Consider the following 24145-nt stretch of genomic DNA (forward strand, 5'->3'; position numbering starts at 1 on the left):
AGGTTACCACTCCCTTCCCCACCAAAACTCAGTGACAGCAGTGTGTATCACCAATAAGATACACTAAAAAGTTCACCAAGGCTCCTAAGACAGCACCTTCCAACCCCATGGCCATTTTCATCTCTGGGGACAAGGGCAGCAGATACATGGGAACGCCATCCCTTGCATGTTCCTCTCAGAACCACTGAAGATCTTAACATGGAAATATTCACTGTTCCTTTAGTGTGGCTGGGTATGATCCTGGAATCCCCTCCCTGATTGTATTGTGGTCTATCTAAGGCTGATGGACTGCAGTAGTTCCAGTAGAAAGCTCACAAAAACCTTCTCAAGGGTAACTAGGGATTTGCAATAAATGCTGGTACAGCCAACAATACCGACATACCATGAATGATTTTAAACAAAATTGTAACAGATTAAACTGAATTTAATAAGCTTCTTGCAATCATGCAGTAGACTATAATTATAAACAAACAAAACAAAATTAAAATGCAGGTCATCAATTATAAGGTACCATGTTTCAGTGTTGCAAAGAGAAGCTATCTATAGTTTCAAGCATGTATTCCTGGATAATTATTCAATACTGTACATCAATAATGTTACTTGATTCTTTGGGTAAGACGTGGCACTTTTTGTTTTAAGTGTTCTCGTTTGTCTGGTTTCCTTTTCTACTGGGAATGCACCTTTGCTCCCTGGAGCGACATGACTCTTTGCAGTGGGTATAGTCATCTCTATTGGAAACTGATGTGGAGATGCCTGGCCCGAGTGTGTGTACTGGATAGGTACGCTTCTCCAGCAGGCATGTGTAGAGACACTGATCTGGTGTCCTACATCTGACCTAAAGTAGGTCTAAGTTTCCCTAGTAGGTAAAGTAGGTAGCGACTGTGGTTGAAGATGGAGGAGTGCATCAGCAGTGGTTGAAGTCAGAGGATTGTAGCAACTTGTCAGTCACTTTAATTCAGCTCTTTCCTGTCATCAATTCCTCTGAATCTCATGATGGTGGTGATAAATTCAGTGTTTCGAGGTGATGAAGGTTGCTGACAACTATCCAAATTCTAATCTTGTAACCCATTCATTTAGTGGATCCCCTTGATGCAACACGGCCGTCTCCGAACTGGGCCATTCAGCCTCCCAGTGTCAGTGGACAAGCCACCTCCCAGTTACTCAGTGCTCACTCCCGATGTAAGTATAATCTAAGCAATACATTGCTCCACCCCTAATTTAAATATAATCTAAGTAATACATTGCTTCATCCTTCTGTGTTTTTAACTGCTTCCTTATCCTTTGCCACTATACTGCATTCTGTTTTGAAATAATGACTCATTGCTCCATCTCCTCAAAGATCTGTCTCTTAACCCTTAAAGTCAGTCTGCCCTTCTTCCTGCACATTATGGTTTGCAAACTCAAGGATGATGTCCCTGAATTGCTAATTCTTTATTTTCCTCCATCTCAGCAAAGTCAAAGTTATGAACCTCGATTATTACCTTTTTAGTTTTCATTGCAAGTGGAACTATTCAGGGTTTAATAAAGCTCAGGTTCTGGGCTTGCTAGACTCAATTTGGCAAGTGTGAAATTGAGTACTTGAAATTTTTGGTGAGAAAATAAACCATTGGAGCTGAATTTTCAATTTTAAGATTTAAAACACCATTACATTTTCCATAGTTTGTAAATGAGAGCTGACCTAATGATATTGTAGAATCTTGTTCAGTGAGAGTAGACAGCACCCTCAAAATCCTCTCATTTATTTTCCCAACCAAATTCAATTTACACATTAATGCATCAGTCTGGCAAGGGCATGTGACAGCGTTGCCATAGCTACAGTGAATTTTCTCAAAATCAAACTGTGTCATTATTGGGCACTAGTTCTGTCTGTACACTTTCAGGAGTTTTCCTAATGAACCACAATTTTTTTTTTGTGAAATTGTTCCAATATTTAATCTGTGTGCAGTGATGTTTTCACAATGTTTTAGCTGGCTGAATGCACTCTACCAGATGAATTTCACTACATTGTGTTAGTTGGACATCTTTGGGCTTCGAACTTGCTTGATTCCTAATACGTGTTCTGAGGCCTCTGAGAAATGCTCTTGATCAAATCTGTACAGTTATAATTGTTTTCTTTTCAATTTATCTTCTCAATAGGTCCAACTGCCTGGAATGAAGTGGGTTGACAACCACAAAGGAGTTTTTAATGTCGAAGTATTGGCAGCATCATCAGTTCATACCCAGGTACATTCACCTTGTTTGGATGAACCTGCATCCTGCCAGCTCTTCTTCACATTCTAGCATAGCTCAGATCTCATTAAAAGACGCAATATAGTTAGAAATCTCTGGCTCACCAGTCAGTTTAGCTGATCTGTCGCAAAGTTGTAAATACATACAATTGTGAATCACCAAGAGAGCAACAGAATAAATGTCAGACCATTGTGCTGCTTTATAACAAGGTTATTGAAGAGTTTCTAAGGCAATGCTGACACATAAAATCCTCTGACTGAAGATTACCATTACTGTACTCCTGGCAGCTAAAAACTGTAAGTCATCAAGATCACTCAGATATACGTTTACTATTCTCCCAACTGGCCCTCGCAACCCAGCTGGGAACCTGCCCTACAATCATCTTCAAATGTTTATTTAGCCTTGGGCTGAAAGTACAAACATCACAGTCTGGATTGTCTGAAAAGGTGCTCTTAGTATTTTCACCGAGAATTGAAAGCAGAACTCAAGGGCTAATTGGCAAAGGAACATTGCAGATATGAGCAAATGGATCATCCTATTTATGCAGCAAATTATAATCTGGGATGCATTGCCTGAAGTGGTGGTGGATTAATCTTAAAAATGGAATTGGATACATATTTGAAGAGGAATCATTTGCGGGACTTTGGGGAAAGATTAGAGGAGTGGAACTTATTGGATAGCTCCTTCAAAGAGATGTCAGGGCCAGTGGCATGGCCAACCTTCTGTGATATGCATCTTGGGGAGGAGTGTATCTGAAATTTGTCTGAATTTATGATCCGTTTACATTTTCAAGCACTCTAACTTCAGATTTGAAATTGAACTTTCACGCCATGCCTTTCACGACCAGAGCTTCCAAGAAGCTTAGACTCCAGGAACTCTGCCTGTCATAAAATCATAGACTGTTACGGCATGAAAGAAGACCTCTCAGCCCATCAAGACTGTGCTAGCTGTTTCAAATATAAGACCCATCAGTTATGCTTCCCAATATCTTCAATTTGTTTCTCCTTCAATTATTTATTTGATTCCTCTTTGAAGACTACAGTCTGTATCTGTTCAAAATGTGCAATAATCTTGTACTTCTCAAATTTGAGAAGTGTTTTAATATCAGCTCCACAGAAAGGCAAAGCTTATTGTCTAGATGTCTTCCCTTCCTCCGCTTTATTGTCTCAATGTTGATGGCACACTATAGCACATGCCTCTGAGTTCCAGTTATTTTGATGTTTCCTAACCTCCAGTTGTGTGGAATTCTGCCTGCTTTTACTCTTCCTTTCATTGTCCTGCATTTGCCCTTGAACTTTCACCTGGTATTCTCAACAGAAGATATTTGCACCTTTGGTATTCTGTACAACCCAGGGGATTGCTGGATACACTTTTAGGCTGTACAGTCAACATGGGCCAGGACAGTTAGGTTAGTGAAGAGAAAACTGACCAAGACCTATCATCTGCTGTTCTCTGTTGAACGTACATGTGCAAAAACAGCAACGGATTTCCTGTGTTGACCCCCAAAGTTAAATAGTCTGTCAACATTCATACCGACATTGGTTCACCAGATGGTAGTAGGCATTTGTGAACCCTATCCTGAATCTTTGCTAGATGAGGGAAGAATTTAAATTTGGGGCTGAGAGAGGGAAGAGAGAAATACACTTGTCGAGGTTGTTGAGCACCAGAATAATAATACCTGAAACTCAGATTTTCTAATCTGTTGTAGGGAGTGCTGAGCAAAGTGCATTCAAAAGGACAAAGGGTATTATTTCAGAAATTCTTGTCTAACCAGTGATTCTCTCTTGTCCTTAGGACCAATTTCTGGATAAGTTTTTCACTCTGGTGCACGTGCTGGAGGAATACTCATTCCCTTTTCGGCTGAAGGATGTCATAATCTCTGAGAATAACGTGGAAACGGAGTTGAAAGCCAGTATAACCAACTTGCGATCAGCACGGATGGAGCCTCTGCTCCGATTTGTGCACCATGTCCTCAACAAACTCATCCTCTTAATCGTCCGGCCTCCAGTTATCAATGGACAAATCGGTACGAGCAGACATTGTCTCCACAGAAAACAAACTGTTTATTCTTTTCAGCTGCTCTTGGTGTATTCTACAAGGTTTGGAAAGTGGCAAGAAAATTAGGTTTTTTGGTAACTATTATTCAGATTGTTTTTTTTTCCCCTACATTCGAGTTATGTCAAGTTAGACAACGTTACTCATTCGATGGCTGTGACCTGGTGGAGGAATTCTTAACCTGTGTTTCTTTATATTCACCTCTGCAGTTTGGTTGTTCTACTATTCTCCATCGCTGTGCTCAATGGCTAACAGCAAGTGAACATCAGCTGGGCATTGATTCAAAATACCAGTGTTCCACTGGCACTGCATGGCGAGTCCTTTTGAACACTAGGTCATGCAAGATGTCTCCTTTAGGGAAACTGGCAATATCTGTAGCATAGGCCCTAATCTAATCTTTTCTCCACTTCTCGTGCAACAGAATTTGCCCATCTATTATCTTTACTAAGTTCTATAAGCAGCTATTTAGCTATTGTGTTATCAAACAGCACCTGCTCAGCAATATCCTGCTCAGTGACGCCCAGTTTGGATTCTGCTAGGGCCACTTAGCTCCTGACCTCATTACAGCCTTGGTTCAAACATGGACAAAAGAGCTGAATTCTGGAGGTGAGGTGAGAGTCACAGCCCTTGACATTAAGGCTAATTCGACTGAGTGTGGCATCAAGGAGCCCTAGCAAAACTGGAATCAGTGGGTATCGGGGGAAATTTCTCCAGTGATTAGAGTCATACCTGACACATAGGAAGATGGTCGTGGCTGTTGGAGGTCAGTCATCTCAGCTCCAGGACATCTCTGCAAGAGTTCTTCAGGAAAGCTGTCCTATGCCCAATCATCTTTAGATGCTTCATCAATGACTTTCCCTCCATTATAAGGTCAGAAATGGGATGTTCACTGATGATTGCACATGTTCAGTACCTTTTTTGATTCCTGAAACACTGAACTGGTCCATGCAACAAGATCTGAACCATATGCAGGCATGGGCTGACAAGTGGCAAGTAACATTCGCGTCACACAAATGCCAGGCTATGACCATTACCAACAAGAGACAATCTAACCACTGTTCCTTAACATCCAGTGGTGTTACCATCACTGAATCCACCACTATCAACATGCTAAGGGTTACCATTGACCAGAAACTCAACTGGTCGCAGCACATAAACACAATAGCTACAAGGGCAGGTCAGAAGCTAGGAATACTACAGTGAGTAACTCATCTCCTGACTCCCCAATGCCTGGCCACTTTCGACAAGGCACAAGTCTGCAGTGTGATGGAGTACTCCGCACTTGTTTGAATGAGTGCAGCCCCAACAATATTCAAGAAGCTTGACATCATCCAGGAGAAAGCAGCCCGCTTGATTGGCACTACGTCCACAATCATCCACTCCCTCCACCACCAACGCTCAGTAGCAGCAGTGTATGTTGTCTACAGGATGCACTGCAGAAATTCACCAAAGATTCTCAGACAGCACCTTCCAAACCCACGTCCACTTCCATCTAGAAGAACAAGAGCAGCAGATGTATAGGAACACTTCCACTTTCAAGTTCCTGGATGTAGGTTTGCTCGCTGAGCTGGAAGGTTCACTTCCAGACGTTTTGTCATCCTACTAGGTAACATCTTCAGTGGGCCTCCAGGCGAAGCACTGCTGCTGATTCCTGCTTTCTGTTTATATGTTTGGGTTTCTTTGGGTTGGCGATGTCATTTCCTGTAGCGATGTCATTTCCTGTTCTTTTTCTCAGTGCGTGGTAGATGGGGTCCAAGTCGATGTGTTTGTTGATAGTGTTCCGGTGGAATGCCATGCTTCTAGGAATTCTCGTGCATGTCTCTGTGTGGCTTGTCCTAGGATGGATGTGTTGTCCCAGTCAAAGTGGTGTCCTTCCTTATTTGTGTAAGGATACTAGTGAGAGAGGGTCATGACGTTTTGTGGCTAGTTGATGTGCATGTATCCTGGTGAGTAGTTTTCTGCCTGTTTGTCCAATATAGTGTTTGTTGCAGTCCTTGCACGGTATTTTGTAAATTATATCAGTTTTGCTTGTTGCCTGTTTGGGGTCTTTCAAGTTCATTAGTTGCTGTTTTAGTGTGTTGGTGGGTTTGTGGGCTACCATGATACCAAGGAGTCTGAGTAGTCTGGCAGTCATTTCTGAGATGTCTTTGTTGTAGGGGAGAGTGGCTGGGGTTTCTGGACATATTGTCTGCTCGTTTGGGTTTGTTGCTGAGAAATCGGCGGACTATGTTTATTGGGTACCCATTCTTTTTGAATACACGGTATAGGGGATTTTCCTCTGCTCTGCATAGTTCTCTGTGCTGCAGTGTGTGTTGGCTCGTTGAAATAATGTTCTAAAGCAGTTTCATTTGTGGATGTTGGGATGATTGCTTCTGTAGTTCAATATTTAGTCCTTATGTATTGTTTTCCTGTAGACGCTGGTTTGAAGTTCCCCATTGGCTGTTCGCTGTACTGTGACATCTAGGAATGGCAATTTGTTGTTGTTTTCCTCCTCTTTAGTGAATTTTATGCCAGTAAGGGTATTATTGATGGTCTTGAAGGTTTCCTCTAATTTGTTTCATTCAGTGATGACAAAGGTATCTCCACATAGCAGACCCAAAGTTTGGGTTGAATGGTTGGCAGAGCTGTTTGTTCGAATCTCTGCTAAGAAGCCTGATATTGGAGATCCCATGGGTGTTCCGTTGGTTTGTCTGTAGGTTTTGTTGTTGAAGGTGAAGTGTGTGGTAATGCAGAGGTCCACTAGCTTGACAATACTGTCCTTCAGCTATCGTCATGCTGGTAGACCTATGCCTTACCACATGCTTCACCCTTCAACAACAAAACCTACAGACAAACCAACGGAACACAGCTGCTCTCCCTTTCATCAGACACCTCAGAAATGACTGCCAGACTACTTAGACCCCTTGGCATCATGGTGGCCCACAAACCCACCAACACACTAAAACAGCAACTAATGAACTTGAAAGACCCCAAACATTTACAAAATGCCATGCAAGGACTGCAACAAACACTACATTGGACAAACAGGCAGAAAACTACTCACCAGAATACATGCACATCAACTAGCCACAAAACGTCATGACCCTCTCTCACTAGTATCCTTACATACAAATAAGGAAGGACACCACTTTGACTGGGACAACACATCCATCCTATGACAAGCCAAACAGAGACATGCACAAGAATTCCTAGAAACATGGCATTCCAACTGGAACTCTGTCAACAAAAGCATCAATTTGGACCCCATCTACCACCCACTCAGAAAAAGAACAGGAAACTACATCACCACAGAAAATGACATCGTCAACCCAAAGAAACCCAAACATATAAATAGAAAGCAGGAATCAGCAGCAGTGCTTTGCCTGGAGGCCCACTGAAGATGTTACCTAGTAGGATGACAAAACTCAGCGAGCAAACCTACATCCAGAACCTCAACCTGAGCTACAAATCTTCTCAAAACTCGCTACTTTCAAGTTCCTCTCCAAACCACTCATCAAGCTGAGTTGGAAATATATTGCCATTCCTTCACTGTCACCAGGTCAAAATCTTGAAATTCCCTCCCTAATGGATTTGTGGGTCAACTCACAGCGGGTGGACTGCAGCAGTTTGAGAAGGCTGCTCACCACCACCACCTTCTCAATGTCAACTTAGAATGGGCAATAAACACTGGCCAGCCAACAATGTCCACATCCCACAGAAATTAATAGGAAAAAAAACAAAAATTCTGCTGGCTTCTGTAGCTCCAACACAGGCAGCTCTTTCGAATGATTCGATGTGTTGGTACCTGAACAATGTGGAAGTTTGAAATAAGAGACTATTGTCATCATTCACTCCGTACGAATACACACTTATACAAATTGGGGAGTTACTCCCATATACTACAAATTCTCTCAAGTGTTATGTGATCTGGACGATTTTTTTCATGTTCTGTCATGGTAGGGAAGTTACTGAGACCTTTTTAAAGGCTCAAATGAGATGAAATCACATTGTGCCAAATTAGTTTACAGTCTTTGCAGTTTTACGAAACAGTGTTAACCTATTTATGGATGTGCTAATGTGCATGTTAAAGTAAGACAAATGTTAGACAAGGCCTATGTAATATCAAGCAGCATGATTTCACTCAATAGGAACTTAAAATGAAGTTTGAGATTCTGAGTTTTCACATTTTAGTAAACCTGGGTCGAGTTGCTTTTGAGGTCATGGCTCAGCTCGTCAACCAGATCCACAGGAACTTGGAAGGCACTCAAGATCAGCATGGGCGCAACAGCTTGCTGGTATCCTATATATACTACATGTTTCACCTTCCAGACACCGACCACTGTCCTCAGTTCTCTGGTACGTATAAATAACCACGCAGACTGTGTTCTAGCATAATGTGCAAATCTCCACTAGCTGTTGAGAACCATGCACCCTATTGCTATCAAGATAACTTGTGTCCTTTCAGTGAGAACCTAAGGCTGCAATGTGCATTTGCAACATCTATTATCAAATGTCAGCTACAGATTTATAATGGAAATCTTAAGGTAGTGTGATACCTTGGTAAGGTAGTGTGTCTGATTTTAAAATGAGGACAGAATTACATTCTGCTCCATGATCCAATCATCTCTGATCTCTAAACCCTATCTCAATTGATGACTCTGACGCTATAGGAACTGGACATGCATGCGCACGAAAGCTAGCTTCAGGTTAAGAAATCCAGGAAGTAAACATGAAAAGAATGAGTGTACATACAAAAGCTTAATACAGTTTTTAATGGAATGTGACTTGACATAAAGAAACTGCATGTTACAATTCAGTGCATTGATTATGAAATTTCTTAACAGTGTACTTCAAATTATTTTTTGATGAGCTGGGGTAAAGCTTCATTATTTTCAATATAACCCCTGTAATGTCACCAAGATACAGGAATGCCTCTGCATCTTTTAACAAGTTATGACTGATCAGGATTTTGTTATTTCAGTAGTCATATTGTGTAAGCAGAAAATTTCTTAGTCTGGTGTCAAAAAGTGAGCTGAATTTAAATTTTGATTTGTGAAGGTGAGTTTATCTTAACTGCTGTGTGTAAAACATTTGCTCTTGCTGTTCACTAAGGATTGGATTGGCCAAGCAGAGGTTGCTCCATTAGTTACACCAGTTTTGCCATGTTCAGCTGGGCAGATCACAAACATGTAAACTAAGAGTGAAGAACTTTGCCAGTGTGCTGCTCAGGCAGTACCAGGAGGGTCCAGTAGGTGTAACAATGTTAACTCCCTCATCAATTTACCCTGATGTTTTTGGATGCCCAGAAGGGCCACAGTTCAGGTTTCCTGAGCTCTCTGACATCCCATTATGCTCAGTTGATACTTTCACAAAATGTTCCCGAGATATAAATAATAATTATTTTCTCCCCCTCAACAGTTGCACAGAGAAATGACATCTAGTTTCTTGTCTGCATTTTCAGAACTAAGTGGGTGATTTAGTAATCAAGCTATAGTTAGAAAATTATATAAAGGTGCTTAACAGCTTGATGGCAATAGGCAACATCATTATCTGATAGAAGAATCAGGCTGCCAGCTAAATAAAACCACCTGCTTCATTCATGGCAACAATCTTATCTTTTGTCTGAGATTTAGAGGATGTCTGTGATTTATGCTATTGACTGAACCCTGTGGTTAGTTTATTGAGGCTTCCACATTGACACTTTATAATAGTGTCCTGCATTTTGTGTTCCCAAAAGTTTGAAATATGTTTGAAATTCTCATCCTTTGTCCATTTGATTTCTGGAAACGTCTTGCCATATGTGACTATGGATGGAAAAATAGGGTTTGGTGCAGAATATCAGCCCACTTCAGCTTTTGTCTATTCACTCGAACAGACAGACAAGTCCTCAACTGACTGAAATATCTCTGCCATTGCCAGTGTTTCCATTCCACATGCAAGGGGCTAGATATTCAATCAAGACTGATCTTTCAGTGCAGGATCAAAGGAATACTACACTAGCAGAGGTGCTGTCATTTAAAAGATCCATTGAACCTGTTGCAGTATTTCAGGTGGTTGTCAAAGATTCTGTGGTACTGTGTAAAGGTAATGGCATTCTCCTCACTAGCATGTTCTCCCGCAACCAGCATATTACATAATAAAAAGTATTAATTCGTCAACTACCTTGCTTATGGATCCTGTGCGCCCAATGGCTGAAGAAAGTCACTGCTCTATAATATTTTTGGATGTTCAACCATATCTTTAGTTACATATCCCTTAGCATTTGTGTGACTCACCTTTTGTAATGCTTCCTTATGTGACATAGCATCAAATTTTCTCTTGCAAAGTCTGTTGAGATGTTTAGTTTTGTTAAAGTGCTATGTAAATGCAAATTGTTGCTCTTGTGGTTGACACCAGCGATGCCCCATTCCATCCACGTTCTTTCTTTTATATGAGCTGCTTTGAAAGGTCTGCAAGAGATGCTGTGTAAAATGCGAGTCTTTTTGTCCCTGCTCTAGCACTAGAGAGTTGCCATCGGTTATACGCTGAAGATACCTGGAAGCTTAGAGCCCCCATCTTCTGTCTCAGAATAAGACTGCTATGATTCTTCAAAGTTGCCTGATATTTGGCTTTCCAAGTGTATGTTGTCTCTGGAAAACACATTTCGAGTGCATAACGTTATGGTGGTTCTAGGTCTCTCACTAATAGTTGGCAGTGTTTGAAAGAACAGAAACAAACATGCATTTATATCAATCTTTAATGATTTCAGAACAATCCAAAGTACTTTCGAGATAATTAAGTACTTTTAAAATGTTGTACTATAGGGATACAGCAATTGAATTGCACACAACAAGCTCTCAAAAACATTGTGATTATAACCAGACAATCTCTTTATGGGTGTTGTTTGAGGGATACATATTAGCGAGGATAACTGGAAGATCTCTGCAAAATTGTAGCTCGGGTTGATTATGTCTGCACAGTGTTTTACTTGAAAGACTACACTTTCAACAATGCAGTGCCCCTCACTCTACGGTAGGTCAGATTGAGATGTCATGTCAGCGTGGACGAATTGGACCGAACAGTCTGTTTCTGTGTTTTATGACTCTCCTGTATTGGGTGTCAGGATCAATCCTGGAAGAGGATGAACAAGGTTTATTTGGCACATTAAAATGTATTATTGAAGTTCTAACTTTTCTCTTTGTTGCATTGTTACCAAAATGCTAAACTAATATAGTGGCCAGACTATCCTGAATTCTGATTTATTTTCCTCTTTCAGGACCAAGCAACCCCTCTTATGCAGGACCCATTCAGTATGCCACCTTATCCCGTGCTACTGCCAGGCATACCAGTCTAAACCTGTCTCGCTCCAAGAGCATCAGCAACAGCAATCCAGATCTTGCCACAACACCAGCAACGCCAGATGATGAGGTTACAAAAATTATGGGTTGCAAAGTAAGCCCAGATATTTATGTATCAAAAATGTATAGCAGTTTTACTGATACAGCTATCAACATGTTTGCCCCTGTGCATTATTGATATTACAGCTATTTCCCTATATATGCATGCTCCAGCAGATTATTGATACTCCACGTATCAGTGTTTGGGGCAGCTTAATGTGCACTCCCATGTATCACTGATTTACTCGGATATATATGTGAGTGACAGAAAGAAAGCGCTTCTACAGCCTATAGTGTTTGTGGCTGTTCCTGTATGTTACCTCCCCCAGTCAGTGCTCTATATATGTTTCTGTAGATTGCTCTCCTTAGTATATGTGGTAATGCAACGTATTTGTTCCTGTAGACGACTGACCCTGAAAGTTTTGCGCTACTTCCTGTTTAAGAATGGTCTTGCTCTTGCAAATGTAAATGTAGGTGAAAGCAAAAACTCTATCAATAAGCACTGTTTCATGTTGGATCCCCACTGTTACAGTTAACAAGTTTTAGTGATGTTGCAGATAGGGCAAATTGAGTTAGCTGTCACTTTAGAAAAGTGGACTTCACAGATGGATGTTGGCAGCTAGATGCTTAAAGAGAGATGCCAATTGATTGATTTATAGCTTTCCAGTTTGTGACTAATCACTTTAAAAGAATTTTGAGATAAGGGAAATGATTGTGACACTGCCACATAGGAGGAGGAAGGATATGTGTGCGTGGAGAGGACAGTGCATGACCACATCAGAGTCTCAAGGATATTTTTACTTCATAACTGCACATAACATCCTATTCTATCAACAATCATAAAGATAAGCTTTGTCGCACAGTTTGGGGTATTGATGGCACAATCACCCACTCTGTGGTTTCAGTTCATAGAATCCTTATAGGGTGGAAGCAGGCGATTTGGCTCAAGTGTACACCACCCCCTGACCTACACCGCTACACTGTTCCTGTAACTCTGCATTTCCCATGGCTAACCCACTGAGCCGACACATCTTTTGACTGTGGGAGGAAACTGGAGTACCTGGGGGAAACCCACACAGACACTGGGACAATGTGCAAACTCCACGCAGACAGTGACTCGAGGCTGGAATTGAACCCAGGAATCTGAACCCAGTGCTAACCACTGAGCCACCATGTCACATTCTTTCAATGATGTTCTGATTCTCAGCCAGGGAAGGTGAATAAAAATCTTTTTTAATAACAGCATTAAATTATAAACAGCAATGACCAAACAATGCAATGTTGTTTGTGGCTAACTTCATTTCTTTGAAAGCTTTTCAATAAGGTTGCAGATATTTTGTCACAATATTTAATAATGCTGATTATTAGTCCCTTCTGTGCTGCTTATGTATCTGTATTTGGGCCTGTGTTCAACTGTTTCATATTGGCAGCTATTAATGTAACCGCAAACCCTCCAGAGCATGACCTAGATCGCTTCATCAGATCAGGACTTGCCGACATCATGGTTGTGAAGGTTGTTACTATTATCTTTTTGGTAAGGTAGTGGTGATTGGTGCCTAAGTGTTTGAGAGATAGGTATGTTCACACAACAGTTGCTACTTTTTTTTCTGTACCTTTTTTAAAGAGAGTTAAGGAGGAGCTTTGGGTGAGTTGTAATGATGTTGAGTGATTGACTTCTGATAGGTTCTGCAGGCTACAGTGTTAAGGACTTTGAGCACCCTGTAATTTTCCAGGTTTAATGCAGAAAATGGAGGCTGGGGGTTGAAATGATTGCCTAGAAAAGAATGGAATTAAATATTTGTGAAACCGCAAGAACAGATGGATACGACACACACGGAAATGGCCTTTTTCACAGCTCTTTCACTGTAAATTAGAACTGGATATCCATACCCTAGCCCTGTTGCATCTAGATTATTGGAGTTATAGACTGGTTAGTCAGGAATCTGTGCTAATAAAATAGCTTTGGACTCTCTGGGAGAAAGTGCTTTGTGAAAATAGAGAAACAAATGCATGACAATATGAGCTGTTGTAAATCAGTCACGTCAAATAAATGTCTCAGAATTCTTCAGATGGAGAATGGTAGGTGTGAGGTGGGGAGGTACTGTATTTCTTGACATTAAAAATATTTTGTTGTGAAATACTTTGCAACTCTTAAAATTAGAAGGCTGCAATAAAAGGAGAAATCAGTAAATTAATAAATATTAAGCCAATAATGAGAATAGATCAGATCAGTCCAGATGCTAAATAAGTTGGTTGAGTTGAGTTATCATTTTTCTTTGAATACTCTTATAAGAAAAAATGTAGGAGTATTAAATTGTTTCTTTAGTTTCAATATCATGTGTAACTTCCAATATTTTGTCAATAATTGAAGGTTCAACTCTTTGAAAAGGTGTTGCAGACAATTGCGCTGCACTGGAAGTAAAAACCAAAGCACCCAAACTAAAATTGTACATTCTGTTTTCTATTAATAATGTTAAGATCCAGTATACTGTGTATTATTAAATGGCAGCAGTGCATCAAGCTGAGTATACTGTTTGCCTTCATCTTTTGGAGTTTCCCAAGCTGGATGTTGAATTCTAGCTGTTGTTTATTAAGTGAAGCCAGTGCACTCTGTTCTCCAGTGTGTTGTGATGAACTGCACCCGAATAAAGTAATCTCCAAAGAGGGGAAATTCCTTACATGAGTCATCACTGAAGGGGGTAATGAACTCTGCTAATTATGCTTAATTCTGACTTTTCTTTCCCTAGCAGTCAACATTCAAGGCTTAAATGTTAAATTGCTAATCACTTAATTATGTTTAATTGAGCCACTATTTGATTGCTGTTTTAAAAACTAATGTGACCCGTTTACTGATAACCTGCTTGTCAGGTATTGTTGATGATATGTGGGAAAAATGGATAATTTCTGAGCCTTGATGCATTGACTGTGCTGGGAATGAGAGATATCACAATAAGGCATTACCTGTTTTGAGATGTACAACCATTATCAATTTATATTTAAAATGTGGGAAATTATTTTTCTTACTGACTACTTGCCTTTTATGATTAAAATTTTGTGACTTAAATGATAGTATATCACAGCACAGAAATGGGCTGTTTTATTCATCAAGTATATGGCATTTCTCAAGACATGAGATACCTCGTCTGATCCTGCACTCCCCTCCGCAGCCCATACTTTTCAAGGAACACTCCAATTTATTTAAAAGTGATCTAATGATCTTTATTTCAATAAAAGTTTAAAATAATTACAAAATTTGTTTTTTTTTTTCAATTCTGCCCAATAGAAAGACATTTTGATCCATGGTTTCATTGAGGCAAGTTCAAGTCTACAGATAGCAATCTTAATCAAAATGGTTCCAGTTAAATTTAGGACTGCCATTAACACATGAGGAATGTTTGAGGACTCTGGGACTATACTCTACGGAGTTTAGAAGGAGGAGGGATCTGATTGAAAACTTCAGAATACTGAATGCCGTGGACAGAGTGGATGTTGGGAGGATGTTTCCATTGGCAGGATACGCGAAGACCTGAGGGCACAGCCTCAGAGTAAAGGGAAGCCCTTTTAGAGTGGAGATAAGGAGAAACCTCTTTAGCCCGAGAGTGGTGAATCTGTGGAATTCATTGCCACAGAAGGCTGTGGAGGCCAGGTAATTTGTACATTTAAAATAGAGATAGATAAGTTGCCAAGGGGATTAAAGATTATGGGGAAAATTGCAGAAAAATTGGGTTGAAAAACCTATAAGCCATGATTGAATGCCTGAGCAGACTTGATGGGTGGAATGGCCTGATTTCTGCTCTTATGTTCTTGTGGTCTATTATAGGGATAACTCCCAGAGGACATAGGTTAAAAATTAAGGTTGAAAATTAGGGAAATCAGGGCATTTGTCTCCACACAAATTAAAAGCAAGTTTTAAAATAAATTGCTTAAAAATATGTTGAAGTGGGCAACCTAAATTAGTTGAAGATAATTATGTCTCTCTGCAGAGAAAACAGACTGAGAGGTACAGGAAGAGGATGGGGCAATCAGGTTAATCAATGGATCTGCTTGCCTTAATTCCATTCCATTCCATTCCAAAAATGTTTTCCCTAAATTGTTTGAAAAAAACATGCATTAATTCTGGCAGAATCTACAATTATCTATTCAGCATTCCCAATTGTGCCACTTTGATAGTCAGAAGTTCTGTATTTTCATTCAGGTTTATAGCTGGGATATTGGCATCAGTAAAAACCTGAAAGAACTGCAGATGCTGTAAAGTAGAAACAAAAATAGAAATTGCTGGAAAATTTCAGCAGGTTTGGCAGCATCTGTGGAGAGAAACTAGAGTTAACATTCCAGGTTGAGTAATCCTACCTCAGAACTGCTGAGCTTTTCCAACAATTTCTGTTTTTGTTTTTGTTTTTGGCATCAGTGCTCATTTATTATTACTGACAATCACTCCATATAAGTTGAATCAGGAAAGACAAAGGCAGAACATTCTAGGACAAATTCAAAGCAAACCTGGCCAATATGTGACGTACATCCATGCTGGAATGTGTATTGTGATATCCCTCGCTGGCAACGCTCTCTTCTCACTGTGAATGACTGTATTGTATCTAGACTCCTGTTTTTACTTTTGTGTTTCCTCCTTGTCCTGCCTCCTTTACCTGCCAGGGGATCGATCGCTCTCACTCCTGGGTTAATTCTGCTTACGCTCCCGGTGGGCCAAAGGCTGTCTTGCGGAGAAACCATCCCAATTCCAGCTGTGATCTAAAGCAGGTGCAGAACTGGTGTTTTCGTCTTGAAGCATTCATCGAAGCATCTTCACCAACCTACACATAGATTGCTTTCTCATTTTCCCACTTTCTACTTGAACAAAGAAGTGCAGTCCAAATCACATCTGATTCATTCATTTTATTTTCATTTCGTCTATTCCACTGATAAGTGATGGGGGAATTGTCTTCAAGAAAATAAAGTGCTGTGATTCCAGCCCTAAGCCATTTCTTTTCTGTTTGTCCTTCGAGGCCAATCTGGTGCAACTTTACATCGTCCACCCTTGTCTCGGCATTATTCTGTGACGTATCATTTGCTCAAACACTCACCTTTACAAATCTTAAAGCAAACAGGCTCACAATCCAGATTTGGTAATGCCTGACAAAATGTTTCTAATCAGAAGTCCCAGTTACTGAAATACTTGTTTAGAATGGAGAAAATGCATAAATGTGAATCTAGTGTCATTTCTGAATAATGGTTGACTTTAACAGGCTTGTAATATAGTTCAGTGGCTGCTGTATTCCCAAATGCAGTATTAGTTTAAAAGTGTCTTCTGTTGGCTGTTAGCCAACAAAAAATCAAACACAAGGCCTGGGTTATCTCCATCCTTCATTCCTGTTCCATGTTTATCTTTTACTCACCATCTCATTTTTTCCCATCCACTAATACCTGTTCTACACCATCTTGCTCCTGTCCCTCATTTCACAGGCAATTGAGCGGAGTCCAAACCGCATGTCCTCTTATATGGAAGGCTTCAATCATTTACAGCACAGTCACCCAAGATTTTCAACAAAAAAGGTAGACCCAATTATTTCTACGGTTTACAGTAAATTGGGAAAGTGAAGAATATTCTTGTGAGGACTAAGATGGTGGTGATTTCTAAGTAGAAACTTAGCAAATGGTTTTCCTGTGCTTTCCAAATGACTGTTCTAATGTTCTTTGGAGCAAGCTTTCAGTCAGTTATAGATCTGTGCCTGGGGAAGGATGATTCATCCACCAAATTTAAGATTACAATTGTGGAGGTATTTTAGTGTTGAACTACTGTAATGCAAAGCTTCTACTAATCTGAAACAAGGAGCAGTTTTGATGGAGTAAGCCATCTGAGCTCTCCAGTCTCCTGCTGGATTCAACACCACATCTGTGTTCCTATGGCAGCACAGAATTATTTCACTGTTTAAGTACTTTTGAAGAGAAAAACAACAAAGCTGTCAGATAGCAGTCCAAGTACCCATCCATTAAACTAACAAGCCACCAGCTACTTAAGCAAAGTTAAAATAGTTGTCAAAATTTATCTCAAACTTTAGCATCTGGAGGCTAAGACAGTAATGTAGGGAGACTGTTGTTAGGTCTCCTGCAGCACTCCCCAGCAAGACTAAATAGATTCTTTAATGATAGGCAGAAATTCAGATTTGGATTAACTGGCAACATGTATTTACATTTAACTTAATCCCCGACATCTTGAATCCAACTGAGCTTCTCTTTTATGGTGCATTCATTCATTATCATTGGTTGGTGCTACATTAAGATGCAAGGTTGAAGTAATGCCTTTATGTTTGATAAAGAGTTTTCCTACACCATAGGAACACCATTTTCCAGCAGCACTTGCACAGATCTGAGTCGCATCAGTGGCGAGCCCTCCCAATATTCAGTCAAAACAAATGCAAAATGTATTTGCACATCTGCTGTTATTGATAGTAAATCGAATGTTGCAACTGTTTCATATAGTTATGGCAGATGACATATTATTGTGCTGCTGAGGTGGAGCTGTGTATAAATTAATTTGTTAAGCCTAGAAAATCTAAAGTGATGCAAGTAAACTCAGCCAAGAAACTTTGCAGATTGGAGTGGAGTTGGCAGGTCAAAATTCCGATGTATCTAAGACCATCTTAGATTTGTCCTTAAACATGGCCTCTGAGTTAATATCCCGCTTTCACTAAATTAATAAAAAATGAATGTAATATGTTCAAATGATCTCTCTGTTTTTCTAACGATTGTGTTGTATTGTGCAGTTGCTGCATGAGGAGCTTGCCTTACAGTGGGTTGTCAGCAACACCAATGTGCGAGAGGCAGCTTTACAACAGGCTTGGTTTTTCTTCCAGCTTATGGTAAGCACTGGTGATGTTTCAATATTTCTGTGCCATACCAATTCACTCAATTAATCTGAAGTGGAACAGAAAATTGATGACTCAAAGCCTGACATCTAAGGAACTACTTAAGAACATTTGAGTGTTTCTCATTCTGCAAATAGCCTGCTTTATGAGAAAATTGCAATTGTTCAGTTAGATTCATTATTATTCATAAACATCCCACTTGTACTAAAAACAGGATATGCAGTGTATCAGAACTTGACAATGGGCAAAAATAGATTGTTTAACTTTACAGGAGTTATCTCTCCTCTCAGTGAGTGTTTTGGAATAGTTCCCAATGAGAAAATGTTAACACAAGACTTTACTTTCTTATCTTGAACTTAGGCATCTCACCATTACCTAAAAATGTCACAAACTGACTCAGCACAAGATCTGACACTGACTGACATATCACACAGTATCCATTACAAAGAAACTGTAACTGAATGCTGCGACAACAATCACACAGAGACTGTGACTGAGTGACAAACATCCCCCACCTCCCCGTTACACTGGGACTGTCACCGACTGACAACCCCTGACTGTCAGTGAGTGTTGGATAAACTCCCTCCCCCCTCCCCCATTAGACTGGGACTGTCGGGTACTGTCAGATCACCACCCACTTCCCCCGTTACACTGGGATGGTCGATGACTGTCAGATCACCACCCCCTCCCCCCATTACGCTGGGATTTCAGTGACTGTCAGATCAACCCCCCACCCCTGTTATGCTGGGACTGTCACTGACTGACAACCCCCTCACCCCCCATTACACTGGGACTGTGAGTGACTGTCGGGTCACCACCCCATCCCTCCATTACACAGCACCATCCCGTCTGTCAGATCCCCCGGGGTTGTTAATCTGATCCAACCAGGGAGCTCTATCTGACAAAAACCAGAGTGCCAGAGGTTCTGTTCGCTCTGGGAGTTGCCTCTGAAGGGGTTGGGTCAGTGTCAAGGACTCTCCATGTGTACATAAAGGGTGACTTGGTGACTGGATTCCAGCCTTTGTGGAGTTACTACAGTGCAGGGAAAAATTTTTACACAGACGGTGGTGGTGCCTGAACAGGTTGCCAGTGAAGGTGAAAGAGGCAAATACAATATTAGTATTTAAATGGCATTTCAACAGGCAGCAAATAGAAGAGGACTGACTGCGTGCAGGCCGATGGGATTAGTTTGGATTGGCATCGTGGTCGACACACGACATGGTGGGCTGAATGGCCTGTTCCTGTGCTGTACAGATCAATGTTTTATTACCCAGTTTCAATTATGCAAAATCAGTGTGAATAACTGTCTTTTGGTTATGAAAGGTAACAGAAGAGACAAATACTTAAATTTTGTGAAAAATGATCTATTGTGTAAGTTTTCTATTTAAATTTGCTCAATTCTATTTGGACTTGCCTTTATCATCAGTGGCAACTCATAGACCATTGCTAACAGGAGTGGTGGCCGAGGTAGTCGGAAAAGTTAATAGGGCTTCCATCTGGTCTCTCCGGTACAATAGTACCTCAAGGACTATGGATTGGATAATCAGTTCTGATGCTGTTGATAATCAATGAGTCACTCTTGGAAAGTGAACCTGTGTTAATACTAGCTGAAGATAAGAAAGGCTCAGTCATCAATCTCTCTACAGTTAAACAGACTGCCAAAACACATTGCTGACAGAAAACTGCAGTTATGGCTTGATCTTGTTCATTCTGCCTTGATCATTACTCCCATGGATGAGATTGGGAATTTGGTGAAGTGTTTGGTTGGCTTGCATCCCATGTTTAATGACGTTGTGCTTTTGTACTTGAGTTTCTGGCTCCGTTTACATTAGGTGTTCTAATTTGTTCACATCTGGTGTTTCACCTCTAAAAAGAATAATGAGGATGTGCCAGCCTCATCAGTCAACATTTTCCCCATGGTTCTGCTTGAAATTAGCATCTCACCATGTGGGGAATTGAGTCATACCTTCTATTGCATAGCAATGTAGAATCTTTATTTTTATTTTAGAATCCTAACACTGTGGAAACAGGCCTTTAGGCCCAACAAGTCCTCCCCAACCCTCTGAAGAGTCACCCAGACTTATTCCCCCTACCCTATATTTAGCCCTGAATACTACACCTAACTCACACATCCCTGCACACTAAGGGCAATTTAGCACAGCCAATTCACCTAACCTGCACGTCTTTGGACTGTGGGAGGAAACTGGAGCACCTGGAGGAAACCCATGCAGACATGGGGAGAACGTGCAAACTCCACACAGACAGTTGCCCGAGGCTGGAATCAAACCCGGGTCTGTGGTGCTGAGTGGCAACAGTGCTAGCCACTGTGCCGCCCCAAACATAGGACTTGCGTAGGAACACAGGACTTATTTTATCACTTTGTGTAAAGCATCATGGCTGCTTATAAATGAGTATGAGAGTTATGTGCAGTTATATTCTCCTTCTCTTTACCCTTGGACAAGAATGGTTTTAGAGACATTATTTTTAGTTTGCTGATTTTGTGCCTGTTTGAAATAGGTAAAAAGTATGGGCCATCATCTCCACCTTTCAGACAAGTTTGAGGCCCCGAGGAAAATGAGATTCCCAGAGAGATTTGTGGATGATGTAACAGCTTTAGCCAGCATGATTACTTCAGATATTGTCAGCAGGTTCCAGAAGGTAAGTGTTGCACTGTTTTTAGTGTAATGTAACATGTTACACAAATCAAACATGTCGCTGAACTCCAGCCAGCAGGGGACTGGTTGGATTTCTCCAACAGTGTTTGCATGTTTACGCATTTCTAACTGTAACCTACACAGAATGTTACGAGATCTTGTTTTGGAAAGCAACTTCTGATGCTCTGAATGTTTTGGTGTCATGAGCATTTGTGATATTCCTCTTCTGTGTTTATGGGCATCTCTTTCAGGATATTGAATTGGTGGAACGGCTGAATACCAGCTTGGCATTTTTTCTCAATGATTTACTCTCCCTGATGGACCGAGGATATGTTTTCAGCCTCATTCGCATGTACTACAAACAGGTATTGTCTTGAGTACTAAAGCCACTGGAATTGCTAGCTGAGTTTCTGCCCCTGAAATTGCATGCAAGAGACTTGATTATCTGTGTAACTGATTTTACTTGGGTGGGAATATCCATTTATCTGAGACTTGGGGCTGCTACATCCTGCTAGAAATTGGAAAAACAAAAAAAACCTCAAGTTGCTGTACATAACAAGATTTCTGTTATTTTTTGGTGTTCCACTAGGTGGAAGCACATTTAAACATCAGTCAAAACTAAAATATGCACGAGAGTCTAAAGGTTTTAATACAGTTCATCCCTTGTCTGTTACAATAATAAATCTAATTTTTCACGCCTCGATATTTGTACTTTGATGTTTGACTCTGATGCAGATTGCACATGATGCTGAGCACTTAAACAAGAATGAAGGAGCTGGAGGACATCAGTGCAGACAAAGACATTTCATTTATAGCGCAAATGCAAGACATGATGGATTCTGAAAATCTGAAATATAAAAAAATGTTGGTAGCACTCAGCTGGTCAGTCAATATCTAGTCAGGGAACAACAAGGGTCAATAGCCCTGTCAGTGACGTTTTCTTTTGAGAATTGGAACATTTATAGTTCTGTTTAAACATTTGTCTGTTTCCAAATCCATTGCCAATTTTTTTTCACTTTTTTTCCCTTCGAAAATTCCATTTTCTGAGTTGTTGAGCAAATATGCAGACATGTGAAGAGGTCAGACAACAGCTAATTTGATTGACAAATGACATTGAGATTTCCCTGCTGCTAATATTGTCCATATAGAGATATACAGCACAGAAACAGACCCTTCGGTCCAACTCATCCATGCCGAGCAGATATCCTAAATTAATCTAGTCCCATTTGCCAGCATTTGGCCCACATACTCTAACCTCTTCCTATTCGCATACCCATCCAGGTACCTTTTAATTGTTGTAATTATATCTTCCTCCGCCATTTCCTTTGGTAGCTCATGCTGCCTATTTGCAATACCTTTCTCTGAAACCTATCTTTTACCTCCGCCTCTACCATTTTGAAAAAAACGTGATTAAGATTTGTAGAAAAATAATCACTTTTCAAAGCCAGCAAGCTCTGTCGATTCTCCTTTGTAGATTTCACTCTAGACTTTTCTGGGTCGTCTTTTCTTCGGTCTTCTGCACAACTTTCTTATGGACAGGTACCTTTCAGAGAGCTATTCTGCTAGCAATCTGTTTCTTGCTTGGCTGCCCTTTGCTGTTTTTTAGATTAGATTAGATTAGATTAGATTAGATTACTTACAGTGTGGAAACAGGCCCTTCGGCCCAACAAGTCCACACCAACCCGCCGAAGCGCAACCCACCCATACCCCTACATTTACCCCTTTAACCTAACACTATGGGCAATTTAGCACGGCCAATTCACCTGACCTGCACATCTTTGGACTGTGGGAGGAAACTGGAGCACCCGGAGGAAACCCACGCAGACACGGGGAGAATGTGCAAACTCCACACAGTCAGTCGCCTGAGTCGGGAATTGAACCCGGGTCCCTGGCGCTGTGAGGCAGCAGTGTTTCCCCCTGACTGTTCAAAATGTCCGGTTTTATACCCCAAAATATCAGATCATTTCATTGGCTTGATGTCATCCCAAACAGTAAAATTCAAATTCGATTGGAGTTTGGAATCTGGCATAATTTAACTGATTGGCTGGATTTGAATTTGTTTTTGTTCCATGGCAATGCAGAACCAGCTATTTGTTTCAACCAAATGTTATATTTTTAAATTGTTCAGCACACTGTGCTTGTCCTTGCCATTTCCTCTCTCTACACCTTCATAACACTGTTCACTTTATCCATGCCTCTCATGATTTTATAAACTTCTATAAGGTCAACCCTCAGCCTCTGAAGCCCCAGGGAAAACAACCCAGTCTATTCACACACTCCCTATAGCTCAAACCCTCCAACCTTGGCAACATCCTTGTAATTTTTTTCTGAACCCTTTCAAATTTGACAACATCCTTCCTACAGCACTGCGACCAGAATTGTACATGGTATTCCAAAAGTGGCCTGACACATGTCCTGTATAGTTGCAACATCATCAATAAATTGTAAAAATGGAGAGTAATATAGCAAAAAAAGGCATTACCTAATATCACATATCACATATCTGTAATGTACCTTCTATAAAGACAGGCATTTGTCAATCTGCGTATTTTTAATTCTACAGTAAATAAATCACAAATAATTCTTTTTTCTTCATTCTGCTCTGGTAATTGTGTCAGTTAAGTTTGAGGATAACTGGGTAAGAGGGCACTAATTATTTGAGTGCATGTAACAGTCGCTTATGAACTTTGGAATTGAGAGTACTGTTAGGAACTCTTGTAATATTTCACGTTGTGTACATTCTCACCTGAGTAAAGGTTCAGGTCTTGTCCTTCATCAAATGGTTGTTAGAAGTTGACCATGATCTGATCTTGCCATGTATAGTACAGGCCAGAAGTTGAACTCCCGTCACATAATAAAGAAGATCTGATTTTCATTAATACTGAGCTATGGTCTAGAAATACCTAACTAACTATTCTGATTCTACATCAATCGATTTGATGCATTCAAGATTACTGAAGAGAGGTAAGGGAGCAAATTGCGGGGCCATTGA

At 40.5% G+C, this 24145-nt stretch overlaps 1 protein-coding gene across 8 annotated transcripts in view; it reads left to right on the top strand.

The window, feature by feature from the left end:
- Nucleotides 1–24145, top strand: part of LOC122552212 (dedicator of cytokinesis protein 7-like) — a 176945-nt gene that overhangs the window by 101786 nt on the left and 51014 nt on the right. For 4 of the 8 annotated variants that reach the window (XM_043694840.2, XM_043694834.2, XM_043694835.2 and 1 more), the window contains exons 18-27: nucleotides 1078–1179; nucleotides 2137–2223; nucleotides 4024–4255; nucleotides 8455–8619; nucleotides 11519–11694; nucleotides 16290–16394; nucleotides 17097–17186; nucleotides 18398–18493; nucleotides 21017–21157; nucleotides 21405–21518. In XM_043694840.2, coding sequence (XP_043550775.2) covers nucleotides 1078–1179; nucleotides 2137–2223; nucleotides 4024–4255; nucleotides 8455–8619; nucleotides 11519–11694; nucleotides 16290–16394; nucleotides 17097–17186; nucleotides 18398–18493; nucleotides 21017–21157; nucleotides 21405–21518 — 1308 coding nt within the window. The remainder of the gene's footprint in view (nucleotides 1–1077; nucleotides 1180–2136; nucleotides 2224–4023; nucleotides 4256–8454; nucleotides 8620–11518; nucleotides 11695–16289; nucleotides 16395–17096; nucleotides 17187–18397; nucleotides 18494–21016; nucleotides 21158–21404; nucleotides 21519–24145) is intronic. The other 4 variants (XM_043694838.2, XM_043694843.2, XM_043694839.2 and 1 more) reach the window with 3 other exon arrangements.

This window comes from Chiloscyllium plagiosum, unplaced genomic scaffold, assembly GCF_037043375.1.
Source record: "Chiloscyllium plagiosum isolate Xiang-an unplaced genomic scaffold, Cpla_swu_hap1 HiC_scaffold_45, whole genome shotgun sequence".
NCBI lineage: Eukaryota > Metazoa > Chordata > Chondrichthyes > Orectolobiformes > Hemiscylliidae > Chiloscyllium > Chiloscyllium plagiosum.